Source organism: Mesoplodon bidens (assembly GCF_964165515.1).
Source record: "Mesoplodon bidens genome assembly, chromosome: 2".
NCBI lineage: Eukaryota > Metazoa > Chordata > Mammalia > Artiodactyla > Ziphiidae > Mesoplodon > Mesoplodon bidens.
Window position 1 is genome coordinate 145,215,399 of NC_138177.1, and position 14,259 is coordinate 145,229,657.

At 40.9% G+C, this 14,259-nt stretch overlaps 1 protein-coding gene across 1 annotated transcript in view; it reads right to left on the bottom strand.

Annotated features, from left to right (window-relative positions):
* ELAVL4 (ELAV like RNA binding protein 4) overlaps positions 1–4,219 on the bottom strand; it is a 152,226-nt gene extending 148,007 nt beyond the window's left edge. Inside the window, exon 1 of the mRNA XM_081220300.1 lies at positions 4,122–4,219. Within this exon, the coding sequence (XP_081076426.1) occupies positions 4,122–4,139 (18 nt within the window). The 5' untranslated portion in view covers positions 4,140–4,219. The remainder of the gene's footprint in view (positions 1–4,121) is intronic.
* Positions 4,220–14,259: the final 10,040 nt, after the last annotated feature.

The following is a 14,259-nucleotide window of genomic DNA, read 5'->3' on the forward strand; positions in this document are numbered from 1 at the left end:
TTTGGGTTACTTACTGCAACAGGGAAGTACAACATCTAGATCCAAAACAAGAAGTAAAATCTGACTTGTTTCCTAGACTACGTACGGAGCTACAATATTTTGAAAGAACCAATACAGCTTTTTACTGGATAGTGTGCTGAATTGTGTCCCCCCAGCCAAATTCATATGCTGAGGATCTAAACCCCCAGTACGTCAGAATACAACTGCATTTGGAGGTAGGGCCTGTAAAGAGGTAATAACTGAGGTAAAATTAAGTCATATGAGTAGGCCCTAATCCAATATGATTGAAGAGAATTAGGACAGAGACACAGAAAGAGGAAAGACCATGTGAAGACAGAGAGAAGATGGCCATATACTAGCCAAGGAGAGAGGCCTCAGAAAAAACAACTCTGCCTACACCTTGATTTTGGACTGCAAGCCTCCAGAAGTGTGAGTAAATAAATTTCTATTGCTTAAGTCACCCAGTCTGTGGTATTTGTTATGGTAGCCCTAGCAACCTAATACACCACGTATGATTCGTCTCATTATGCCATTGCATGAAAAGAAGAATGCAGTTTTAAAAATCTAGTTCCCAATCACAAATCACAAGCATGAATGTCAACGGATACCTCATTTATGCAGTATCATAAGGGAATAAATCATTCCACATTAGGTAAAATTTACGGGTAACTGAAGCTTGCCTCTTAACAAACCAAAGTCTCTAATCTAATCATATCAGATGGAAATCTTCCTAAAAATACATTGTTATATGCTATTCCCCTTTTAAAATAGAGCATACCATGATGCAACCCTTTTAAAGAATAAAATGGAAAATTCCAACAAAATTGGCAATTGTTATTCAGTACTCTAATTCAATTATTGCTTCTATTTAAGATTAAGACTAATTTCTCATGTCTTACTTTTGTAATTTGTTTGTCCCTCATTTCCAGCTCACCTTTACTGAAATTCCATTGTGTCTCCTATCTTTCAGGCCTTCTAATCTGCTGCAGGCTGAGAAATTAGGGAACCAAGCATGTTAGAACTATGTCTCAAGTAAGAATTAGAAGGCTTGAGGGAGGGTCCAAGGAGCTTGTCTGTGAGTAAACAAGTTAACATACTCTCTGTGGCATACTTTTGGTTCTCAGAAATGTTTTTGCTTCCATCATAGGTTTTGCCCGTATTCCTAAGGGCTACCATTGAAAAGTTATGACCACTATGTTTGGATGAGATTTTATTTTTACAATATTTTATTAATAATTATTGGCTTGTTTCCACTTCAAAAACTTTTCACAGCATCATTGTAGTGAATTGACATTAAAATCTGTATAGTGTTGATTTCCATCTCCAAAAAATGATGAATATAAATATAGCAATTTTAATAATAACAGCTGGCATATATTAGCATTTACCATGTGCCTGATACTGTGCTAAATGCACATTAGGTATCTCACTTAATTACCAGCAATGCAAAGAATTTACTGAAAGCAAGGGAAGGGATGCAAAATCACTATGAACTTTCAGGAATTGTGCTTACTGGATGGAAATATTATGCAAATGAGCATTACTGGATCAAATAAAACATTTTAATCTGGTTTTTAAAAAGCTATTAGTAAAAACTAATACCATATGCAAGTTCCAAATTAAATATAATCCTGGCACAAGCCAAATAATCATTCTTCTCCATGGACCATCACTCCTGACAACAACCTGAAAAATTATAGTTCCTTCCCTCCATGTTTCCTATGACCCAACACACGAATTTATGAAGAAGATACGCTCAAAGGCAGAGGGGCCTCTGGAAATGAATCACTAGGTTATGCAGAATTACCTTGTTAGGTCAACTCCTGCCTCTCAAAAGGGATGTATTTAACACATTTGGAGGTTAATTTTTTAAATGAACTTTATTGAGATGTAATGCACATACAGTCAAATGCACAGATCTTAAAGGTTCAGTTTGATGAGTTCTGACAAATGGATACACCCTGCAGTCAACACCCCAATCAAAATATAGCGTATTTCAATTACCCCAGAAAATTCCCTTATGACCCTTTGCAGTCAACCTCTTTCCCTGACTATAGATAGGTATTTTTCAGCAGATATAGTAGCAGTGATGGTAACAGCTACTGTTATGGACCGTTAATAGGAGTATTTACTGAGTGCCCACATGCCAGGCACTGTACATATATGGTATTCCATTTAATTCCCATGTCAAAGGCTGGTATTATCCCCATTAGTCTATTGGGAAGTGGGAAAAAATAGTAAGACCGAGGAATTGATTATGCAAGGTCACATAACAACTGAGTGGTGGGATAGACCTGAACCAAGAATATCTGAATTAGAATCCCTCGTGCTAAATTCTATTGCCTCTACACAAATGCTAAGGAGTTTTCTGTTAATTCAAAACACACTAAGTAGTGGAATTAGTGAGGCCACCAACTCTAACCCACAACCCCACCTCTATTACAATCACACCCAAGTACCTTATCGTATGAGCAAGCAAAGGTTTCAGAGGCTAATACTAATGATAACTAAAGAGGATTACTTACAAGTTCCCTAGCTAAAAACCTGCATGTAAATCCCTCAAATATTTCTAAGGTAGTCAGGAGAGGGGGAAAGTCCTCTGTGTAGGTCACAACCCCATCAGCCCCAAGGAATAGTTAATGTTTCAGAAAATGAAAGGAAGGAATCCAACCATCACTGATTCTTAGTCAACCACAATCCACTCTACCTAAGAACCACAAGGAGAGGTGCTGTGAAGCACTCTACTCTCACTTTATTAGGGAAGCACGGAGGCAAACATCTGGATTGAACCATTTGATTCCTCATTACATTAATTTTATTCAGTGTTTTAAACTCAACCCACTCACATTTACAAAACACTTCACACAGATTACTTCCCTCATAAATGGAGCTCCATTCACATTTCACTTAAAACATCAAACTTATTCTGAAATGACTGAGGTTAAAGCCTGTTCAGTGTCAATTTGCAAGTATTATAAAATAATGAAAAACTAGGCGCAGAAATGCAGGAAGGTAATGTGAGGCAGCCTCTTCAAGGGGTTCTACTAAAATAAAGCAGCTTGGTAAGGGGCGCAGGCAGGCTTTCATGAACCCACAGGGTTCGTGACAAACTGTTGTGGAGCAGGTATTTGATTCCCCAGAGGGAAGATTTATGAGAATTACCACCCTTGAGCAGTACCGGCTAACCCTGGGGAATCAATATGACTCATATTCCCCCAAACCTGGAGTTGTTTTTGAGAAGTTCCTCTCCGAGGTTTCCCTGTGGTCTCCCTAAATCCGTTAGCATATGTTGGAAGAGGGGAGGTTCTCTCTCTTTTAGAAACGAATTGTCTCCAGCAAGTTCAAGACTTCAGGACGTGTGTTTACTAAATCCTAAACGCTTGACAACCCCAGCCCAAAGAGAGACGAGTACAACACACAAATACACCCTACCCAACACCTGATCCTCCTTTTTCCTCCGCTAAACAAGAGCACTGCTCAGTGCAACGGAAGCGCCCGCTCAGTCTCATCTAGAAATATCCCAAGCCCCAGGTCGACAGCGGGCTGTAATAGGGGAAAGGCACTGGAGGGTGCTGCTTCTCGACAATTAGCGGGAGTCACACAGACAGAAGGGGCCCCCCTGAGGATGCGCGCCTGCTCGCCCAGCACTCTGGGGCCCCGCTCGCTCGAAGCCGCCCGGACTTTTTGGCGCCACCAGCTAGTTCAGCAAGGCCACTCCGAGGACAGCTCGGGAAAGGAGCAGAGGGGAGTGGCGCGCGCGGGGCGGCGTCTTCTCCCTGGGGCTGGGTCGACTGCCGCGGGGGGCGGGGTGCACGGCAACCCAACTTTCGGTTGTCTCCCCTGAGGCAGGGAAAGTGTCTCGTGGCCCGCGGGGGAAGGACCCAGAGGCCCTCGGGAACAGAGTCGCCAGCTGGGCGGCTGAGGGGGACGCCAGAAGTCCCCGGGCCAGGGGCGCGCAGGGGCGGCTCCCTCCTGTGAGGGCCCCTTCCCCCTCCCTGAGAGTCCGGGTGGCGGGGCTGGGCGCCTGGAATGACCGAGTCCCGGCCACGTGGCCGCGCGGTCGCGCGTGACAGCGGGTGGGCGGGGCATCAGGGGCGCGGGGCCGGCCGAGGCGCGGCTACCTGGCTCTTGAGGCGCATCTTCTCGGCGGCGCGGTCCAGCCGGAGGCTGCGGAGGCTGGGCGGGGCGCGGCGGCAGGGAGGACGTCCGCGGAGTCGCCCCGCGCTCGCTCGCTAGCTGGCTCGCTCACCCGCTCAGCGCTGAGCGGTCGCTTCGCCACCCCCACCGCCGTCTCCAGGGGGCGCCTCGCGCGGGAGTTGGAGGATCGACCCCTGCGGTTCCCGGCCCTGGCGCCTAGCATCGAGTTTATGCTCAAGAAGTTGAATGAATAAATCTCTTCTCCAGTACTGCTACCTGTGCTTAAATTTTAAGTGAGGTAGCTTTTTTGGCAGTTCAAGTCCGCCAACAACATTTGAACCGATGTTCTTGGCAAAACACTGTGCTGGGCTCCGAGGATTTGCAAACGTGACCAATTTGGAACCCTTAGAATAAATCTTACCCTTTAGGCGAAGGCGCACTAGAAAGGTGGCCTGTCTTTGGCGGAGTGTGGACACACTAACTGGATCCTTCAAGCCATGTTTGGCCAGTTGACTGGTGTCTAAGATATATCCAAAGTAAAGTGAGAAATGGAGACAATGATTAACATCACTAAATCTCAAACAAAATAACCTAGACTTTTGTGCACTATGATTTCAGGTATAAATGTTGGCCTCAATGACTTGGGAGAGCCAAGTTGCTCTGTGGCCTCCTAAACCACACCAGACTTTTGAATAACACAGCGTTGGTCTGGTGCTGGGTAATCTGATGATCATTAAAAATGGGCAAGTCGCTTCTTGGGCCCTCCCTGACCTTTGTAAAACTTTCACACCCAGGGCCCAGAAACTCACAGTTAGGTTGTTGAGAATGCCCATTATTGCCTAAAGGAAATCTACTTTGGTTCAAAATATAGGAAATACAGGTATGAGCAAGACTTACTGGTTGAAGTAAGCTTAGCACGGTAGAGTTAGAATGGAAATATTAAAGAATCATCTTATCTGATGCCTCTTTATAGGTGAAGGCTTTGAGGTCCTGAGAAGACCTGCCCAGGTCACAAGGGAATCAGGAGGAAAAATTGTAAAAGTTCTCCTAACTCCTGTTTTATTTTTTTATTTCACAATTCTCAGGATTCTCAGATTTTCTGTTTTTATGACTTGATCCATTCAGACCTTCACATAGACACAAATAAGCTAAAGAGGCTGCCTAGGTAATAGGAGGACTGGGAATGACAAACAAAACAAAATTGATGTTATTTTCATTATTATGATAGCTGTTAGTTATTGAGCACTTATGTGCACTTTCCATGGATTATCTCATTTAATCCAAGTTTTAAAAGGTGCAGCCTTAAAACTGAATAATCCCCGATGACTATAAGAGCTGTTTTCCCACAGTCTCCTTTGACTATGTAAAACAAAAGGGTTTTGTTCCTGAGCGGATGGGGATATACCAACTCAAAATTCTGCTAACTTATATTCTTTGCCCCAGTAGTTCCACTTTTATAAATTTGTTTTAAGGAAGTAATCATTAATGTGTTCAAAGACTTGGCCCTATGATTTTTACTGTAGCATAGTTTGAAATATGCAAAAATTGGAAATAGTCTTTAATGGTCAGCAAAAGGGACTGATCATCCATACAATGGAATATTCTGCAGACATTAAGAATGATACAGTCCATGAATATTTATCAACATGGGAAGATGTTCACAGTATATTTCAAAGTGAGAAAAGGAGGTCACAAGATTGTATCCTGTTTTTGAAAGGGTAACTGGTTATTTTGGAAGATGGGATTATGAGTGATTTTTATTTCTCCCTCTTTTGCTTATCTGTATTTTTAAAAATGTCAATAGTAAATAGTTATTGTTTTGGAATTAAAACAAATTTTGTTTTAATGAATGACTATCTCTGATTATTAGCAATGAGCAAGATATTGTAGGAAAGGCTGGCAGGCAAGAATTCAGGGCACTTTAGCACAGTAAAGGACACAGTCTTAACCACTGTAGTTAGGGTATTAATCAGACCTAGTTTCTAGATCAGCTCTGCCCTTTTAAAAGTATGTCATCTTGAACAAGTTAACTTGGTTTTTCTAAGCCTAAAAACAGTAATGACAATAATATCTAACATTAATGAGTTTACTTTGTGCTGGGCACTGTGCTATGCACTCTGTTTACAATCTCATTCTCACATCAACTGATGAGGAAGTTGAAGCTTAAGTTGAGGAAAGTTAAACAACTTGTCCAAGTATACACAATCAGATAAATGCTCACATCATAGTGTGGTTGTGAGGGTTAAATGCAAGGGGGCACTTAAAGCACTTAGCTTAATATAGTGGCAGATATGCAGATGTATATGCAGATGTATATATATACTTGATGCCAGTTGTTTTTTAATAATTTAGGCACAACTCTTGTAGCAGGTTCTGCTCTTTATAAAAATTTTAGTGCTCCAATCACCTCTCCAGGGAATCCACTTTGGTTATACGGTGGTGGGTAAGATTATGGGCTCTAAAACCTGTCTTGGTTTGAATACCAGCTCTACCACTTACTAGCTCTGTGATTAAGTTAAGTTACTTAACCCTCTTTGTACCCCAGTTTTCTCATCTGTAAGATGGGCCTAATATTAGAACTAACTTCATGGGGGTTGTTCTGAGTGTAAATGAGTTAACAGACAGAACGCAATAAGAACAGTGCATGGTGTACTTAGAGTTTTTTAAATGATTACACATTTTACAAATTGTAAGTCCTTTTTCACACTAATATAAAGATCTTAATACATGTTCCTTATAGTGATATATGAACGTATTGTTATTTAATGCCAAAAGGTTATGTAAATGCAAAACGTGTCAGAATTCATAGTAGGAAGTAATCCCCATTTAAAAGAAACCCATGTAGCATTTACATGTGCTTATATTACTAAAACAGACATCAAACCCAGAAACAAAATATACAAAAAAATACCAATTTTTCCAGTCTTAACTTTTCCAAAATCAGTTTAGCCATGGATTCTTCAAAGAAAACAATTTGGCATATTTAGGACTTGACTTTGTCATGCATTTTATTATACTCAGAGATTTGAACTATTCTCTGGATTTATGAGGTCTTTTAAAACAATTGAAAAATTCCACACAGAGATAAAAAAATAATACATTTTCAATTTTATAATCGAATATGTTAAGGTAATACTACTTATAAAAAACTCATAAAAAGAGCAAATCATCATTGTATTAAGAACCATGCTACAGGGAAAAACACTGTTTCTCATCAATTGAAAATATATTTTAGGCTATATATATATTCATATATGTGTGTGTATATATAAACAGTTAATTAAAGGTGATATATTAAAATATTAATTTTATCAGCATGGTATTGCCTATCTAAAACAAGTGTTTTAGAATTACGTTCAATTCTCCAAGATATAATGATAATTTATATTCCTTCCCAATAGAAACCATAAATGGAATCTATGATAATTTTACAATTACAAGTCATATTGTGGCTCTAGGATAGTCAACTTGATGTAACAAAACAATTAGTAAGAGCATGGAAACTTACTTTCTTCCTTTGAAAGGCAATTCCTGTATTAAGGGCAATGTTATTTTTCTTTAGAAGTCCTGAATCTTCACACAAAGGCATTACAAGCTCATCGTGCACCTTAATTATAAGGACACCTGTGTTTTTGTTTATCTGGTTGGTTGGTCCTGAGGATTTGATTTGTCACATTCCTCCTCTGTCCCGCCCTATTTCTCTCGTAATGAGAATAACTTAACAATACCATCTGCACAACCTCCAAGCCCCAAATAATGACTGGGGAGGAATACAGGTATTAGTTATGGTGGGGGAGCTCTTGTTGCTTAACCTTCATGTAAAGGGCTAAAATTCAGTGTTAGTAAGCATAAACTTGGGGGATATACTGATTTTAAAACATAGCATGAAACCCTACCCTTACCCTTCCACCTCCACCCCATTCTCCCCCACTATCCCCACCACCCTCACCCTTCTCCCTGGGGAAGCAGTGTGATATTAGATGGAGTCAGATTAATCCCACCTCCATCATTCAGGAGCCCTGTGATCTCTGGCAAGTTCCTTTATCTCTCTGAGCCTCAGTTTCTATATAATAGAGAGAGTAGTACTTACCTCATAGGTTGTTACAAAGATGATTTTTACTGTTAATGGAAAAATTGTGTAAAGTAACCACTTAATACAAGTTGCTTCTCTTTTCTCTTTCCCCTCTGCATTGGGAACATTCAAAAAAGGCTCCAACTATGCACATCTATAGAAGAATAGGCATGTGTGAAGGTATGGATATTTGAAGGATTTGGGAATTTGATGTGAGATAGAAATGCATCTGTTGTCTTCATCAACAACATCTCCTGAAAGGGAATGAAAGAACCCCATTCATCAAACAAGTATTCATTAAGCACCTACTAGGTCTAGGCCTCGTACTAACCACTGGCAATAGAGTTGTCTTCTGTCCTCGAGAAGATCTCAGCCTTAGGGGACAGTAGATGAGAAATGACAGACTATGACAATCCAATATAACACAGTATAACAAGTACTAAAATTGAGAGACGCACCAGGGACTGTAGAATAGGGGCATCCAAAGCAGCCCCCGGGAGAAGGGGTTAGGTGAGAGGAGGGTCTGGGAAGATTCCTGGGGATAAAAAAATGATTCTAGAATTCAGTTTTGAAGAACAAGCAGGAGTTAGAAGATGAAAGACTGAACATCGCAGCTTGATAGAGGTGCCTTTAAAAAAAGACATAACTGGGCTTCCCTGGTGGCACAGTGGATGAGAATCTGCCTGCTAATGCAGGGGACACGGGTTTGAGCCCTGGTTTGGGAGGATCCCACATGCCGTGGAGCGACTCGGCCCGTGAGCCACAAGTACTGAGCCTGCGCGTCTGGAGCCTGTGCTCCGCAACAAGAGAGGCTGCGACAGTGAGAAGCCTGTGCACCGCAATGAAGAGTGGCCTCCGCTTGCCACAACTAGAGAAAGCCCTTGCACAGAAACGAAGACCCAAAACAGCAAAAATAAATAAATTAATTAATAAACTCCTACCCCCAACATCATCTTAAAAAAAAAAAAGACATAACTGTGAAGTAAATGGTGTATTCCATTGTCAGAATGAGGCTACATTGTAGTGTTATGTATATGATGGATATAACAGAATTTGTTCATTCTCTGATCTTTCATCACATGAGATTTTAATGGGAACAAGGAATAAGCACTCTTTTTGAGTAAGCCCATGAGCATATGTTCAGAAACATTTGATTAGAGTCTTTGCTCTAACAGTTTTAACTATTCTTAGTTGCTCCTTAACAGTTGCAGTTTGCACTTAATAGATTAGATAATTGCTTATTAGTTGAAAATAACCCAGCCAATCATGACATGCAGGAAATGATAAGAAAAAGTATACTCAGTCTTCATGTAGGTTTTAGTGCTGGAAGGAACCTTAGAGATGGTTGATATCATCCTCATTTTACAGGCAAGAAAAGTCAGGTCCAGGGAAGCTCAGTGACCTGCCCAAGTTCTCACAGCTGAGAAGCAGAGCCAGGAATAGAACCCAGTTCTCTGGGCTCCCTGCCCATTGCTCTCACCAATGACAGTGGCTACCATTTACTGGACATTTCCAAGGTTCTAACATGATAACTAAAATCTCTAAGTATTATTTCATTTTATTGACATTTCTAATCTAATTTCAATCATTTTAGAATGGAGCAGGGAATAAGTACTTTTAAAAAGTAAATATTAGTTGTGTGGATACCAGTGAATGAAGAAATGCTGTTCACATAGATCTTGTTTCATTAGCTGGTTAATGTATTTCTTTCAAATCTAACTTTAGTTTTATATACATTTTTCAGGTTTTGTTTCCAAGATTTTCCTCTAGGAGTTTGATTTAACTCAGTTCGATTTGACAAATATTTATTGAGTCCTTGTGAAAGGAGAAGCAAATCTTTCTTTTCTGTTGCATTTCCTCCGGATGTCAGGCTTCATAAGAGGCTGTGTCATGCCAGGAGAGAGCACAAGCTTGGAAGTCAAATAGGCTTTGGTTCAAATCCCAGCTCAACAACTAACCATCTCACAGATCTTGGAAGGTTACCTAACTTCCCATATCTGTAAAATGAGGGTGTGAATTAAATCTACTTTACAGGGTTGTTCTATGGATTAAAATGAATGAAATAAGTAAAGGGAATCCATTTTATTCATGGCCATTTGTTCTGCAGATTACTCACATTCATTAAGCTGAGCAGCATTCTGTTAAAGGTCATTTATTGTAATGTGTGGCAGATTGTAATTTCCAAATGTGGCTACAACAATATCTCCCGACCCACCTGCTCTTCTGCAATGTGACCTTGCTACTCCCTCACTAAGAGGGGAATCTAATCCCCTTTCTCTTGAATCTTGGTCATTCTTAGTGACTCTGGGTCACACTATCCACTGCCCCTTCCTTCCAGTTGATAGGAATGCAGATGTCATGGTGGGAGCAGAGGTACAAGTTGGCAGGACAACAAAACAGAAAGCCCCCGGAAACTTGATGATTATGTGCGTTGTCATAGCAGCCATGGACTACATACCCAGACTTTTACATGACAGAGGAATGAACTTCTATCTAATTTAGGCCGCTTATTTTGGACCTTCCCTTCACAGCAAACCTACCAATATGCTAACCTACACAACTGGAGATACTAATGTGAGCCTAAAGTGTCTGGCATAGAGCAGGTGCTCAATAGCAAGTAGCCAGCACATTTAAAACACCAAAACCATCTACTGCCCTTCAAGACACAATCCCACCTTTCTGGGTGATTTTTATACCTGGCTCACTGACCTCTTCCACATAGCTTTGCCTCTATCTCTGACTTCCGGGTCATCAACAGACAACAGTAGTCTTTTTAGTCACTTAATCCCACTAACCCTTGCACTGCTCACCTCCAGCGACTCACTTTCCATCCATTTCAGCCACCAGCTTCACAATCAGCTCCAGGCTTCATCATGGCACTAAATGGCTCCACCTGTATGTTCTAGAATTCTGCCATTTTTCTCTCTGATTCCTGCTCTCAGTCACCTCTCTTACTCTCTCACTGCTACCAATCCAGTTTTCATCCCCATCATGTTCCTATCCTGTGTGCCAATGTGATTTCCTGACTGGCATTTCTGTTGAGAATGGGCCGCACAGTGAGCATTTCCCCTGCCACCCTAGGGTCCCACCCACCGCCTTCATCTTCTGCCATTCCCACCTGGTCAGCCTTAGCCCAGGCTGGTCCAAGTGGGCCTTCACTGGATTCCCACTGACCCTGTGCAGTCCTCTATCACAATTGGTGTCACTCTGCTTTATCAGTTTCAGTCTGTGAGTCTGTCTCCCCACTAGACTGTGAGCTTTCTGAGGTTGGAAACTGACTTATTTGTGTATGCAACTACACTTCCCAGCAAAAACGTGTCTACTATTTGGAATGCCCCAGGTTTTTCCACCTCCATGCCTTTGCTTATGCCATTCCTCCCTGGGAATATTTTCCCCCATTGCCTCATTCTAACATCAGACAAATCCAGGAAGTTTCATCTCAGATGCCACCTCCAAGAAGTTTTTCCCGATAGGACACTTTCCTCCTTTGAAGCTCCAAAGCATTTCCCTGGTATTTCTTTGCAGGCACTTTAACTTTGCAGTCAACTCAGTTACTGAGCACCTAGTATTCACTCAATGATATGCTGCCCACTTCATTCTTGGCTATCATTTACTCCTTATAAATACCCAATCATCCTGATTTTGCAGCTAAGGTAACTGAAACTCTGAAAGCTTAGGTGATTTTGCCCCAAGCCACACCGCTAGAAAGTGGTAGGACCATGATTGACTCCAAGGTCAGTGTTCTCATGCTGTGTTGCTCCACATCTGCTTTGGGCTTTTGTCCCTTGTGTAAATTTCTTGTCTGTCTATGTGAGTTCTTTGTGGGCAAGGGTTGTGTCTCTCACCTATTATATCTCCTCTAACATCTAGCCTAGCCTCTTGCAGATAGTGAATGCAACAAAATACACAGAAAATAAAATACTGATTCAGGGACTCTCAGAAAACACCTGCAAGACAGCATGCAGACCCCTCCCTCCATTCCCACATCCCTGTCACTGACTCAAGGGCCCTGGCTGCCAATGGGCTCACACCTGACCCTTCCAGGAGCAGGTGATAATTCAGACAACCTCATTAACAATCTGTGGGGCTCCTGAACTAATTACTGTGGGGTTTTAACTATATTTCCCACAATTCAACAGCTTCTGTTGTTAATCTATAATGGTAGGATGTAAAGGAGAAAGAGTGGACAGGGATCTAGTTTTCTCCCATGCCACACTTTGTCCCCCCATAATGTTCCAGAGGCAAAGAACCTGTTAAAAATAAAGAATATGCATTAAATCAGCTACATAAATTGTGATTTATATCTCACAGTTTATTCATTCCTTGGCCGCATAAACATTAGATTTTTAAAAATTAAGGTGAATCTAAAAACAAAGAAAAATTTTCAAGCTACCACTGACTGTGACAGAAAAAGCACGCCTTTCCCCAGTCATGTAGTTCCCATGGTACTTCAGCAATTACAAACATTCCTTCCCTCCTAAACATCACCCCTCTCCTAGGAAGTGAGGCCCAGGTCCCACAAGGTTTAGTGTGGTTTTGTTCAGTGTCTGTTTCTCCCATTTCACTTTGAACTTAAAGCTGGAACGCTCTTCATTATTTCCTGTGAACCCAGCTCTTGGCAGAATTCTTAGCACAAACTACACATAGTGAATGTTTGTTGAATGAATAACTAATCTAGTTCAGTGTTATTTAAACTTTTTAAAAAACTGTGCAAGTTGGAAAATATAATTTACATTGTCTCTCTCTCTCCTCCTGAAACAAAAATTTTATGAAATGATACTTACCTTTACTACCTGCAATGTACTGTGATGTTTGCTATTCAATCTTATACCTTCCTATTATTTTATTTCTTTTAATTTCTGGCTGTGACCCAATAAATTGATTTATAACAAAACTAAGGCATTCCAAACTTAATTAGAATCATATTGGACTATGTATAGGAACTATGTTTCATTTTGTTCATAGGTTATTTACCATCACCATGTTTTATTCCTATTTTCGAGTGTTGATTGAGGACTTAAATTAAAAATAAACACGAGGAGAAATCCTTTGCACAGAATAGGCAATAGCTCCCCTCTGCAGAGTCCCAGTGTTTAAAGTTTGCCTCTTTGCCTTGGAAACACCTTGAAAGCTTGGGATCAGAATGAGTCATTCTTGCCAATGAGTGTTTCCCAAAATGTATGTGTCTATTCTTCCTTGAGCCACCAAGTAATAATAACACCTAACATTTACTGAGCACTTACTAAGTTCTAGGTACTATTCCTCTAATCACTATATATATATATATATATATAAAATATAGAGATATATATCCTCAGTTAATCCTCACAAAACACGTTTGGATAAGAACCATTATTATTCCCCTTTTATAGACGAGAAAACTGAGGCACAGAGGGACTCACATTGCTGGAAAACATCAGAGCCAGTATTTGAACCCAGGCATCCTTAGAAGGCTGTGTATATTATAGCTAGACTACGACATTCAAAAATCTTGTCTCTGCTGCTTAATAATTGTGAGATCGTGAGCAAGTTACTTAACATCTCTGTGCCTAGGTTTTCTCAACTATAAAATGAAGCTGATGATAATAATAATAGTAACTACCCACAAGATCTTTTGGGAAGATTAAGGCAGTTTATATATAATACTTAGAACAATGCCTGGCGCATGGTAAGCACTTATTAAGTTTTTGCTCTTAATATGATGGCTTCCTGCACTCTAACCCACTGTGTTAAGCTGCCTTTATAGATGTGGCTTCCAAGTGAGAGAAACACATGCACTGAAAGGAACCCTAGAGATCAGCTAGTTCCACTTGGTCATTTCGTAGATGAGGTTGGTCTGAAGAGGAGAAGGGGTTTGTTTGTTCAAATGTATGTGGCAGAGCTAGGCCTAGAACTTGGGTATCCAGTGTCTGCATCTAGTGCCCTTTCCACCACTCAGCCTCTCTCTCTCCCTCATGTATTTAGTCCCTTGGTTTCTTGTGAATACTGCTATCCTGTGCTCTTCACTTTCTCCACATAATTTTGTTGCTGGGGAGAAACCTAAGTGCTGG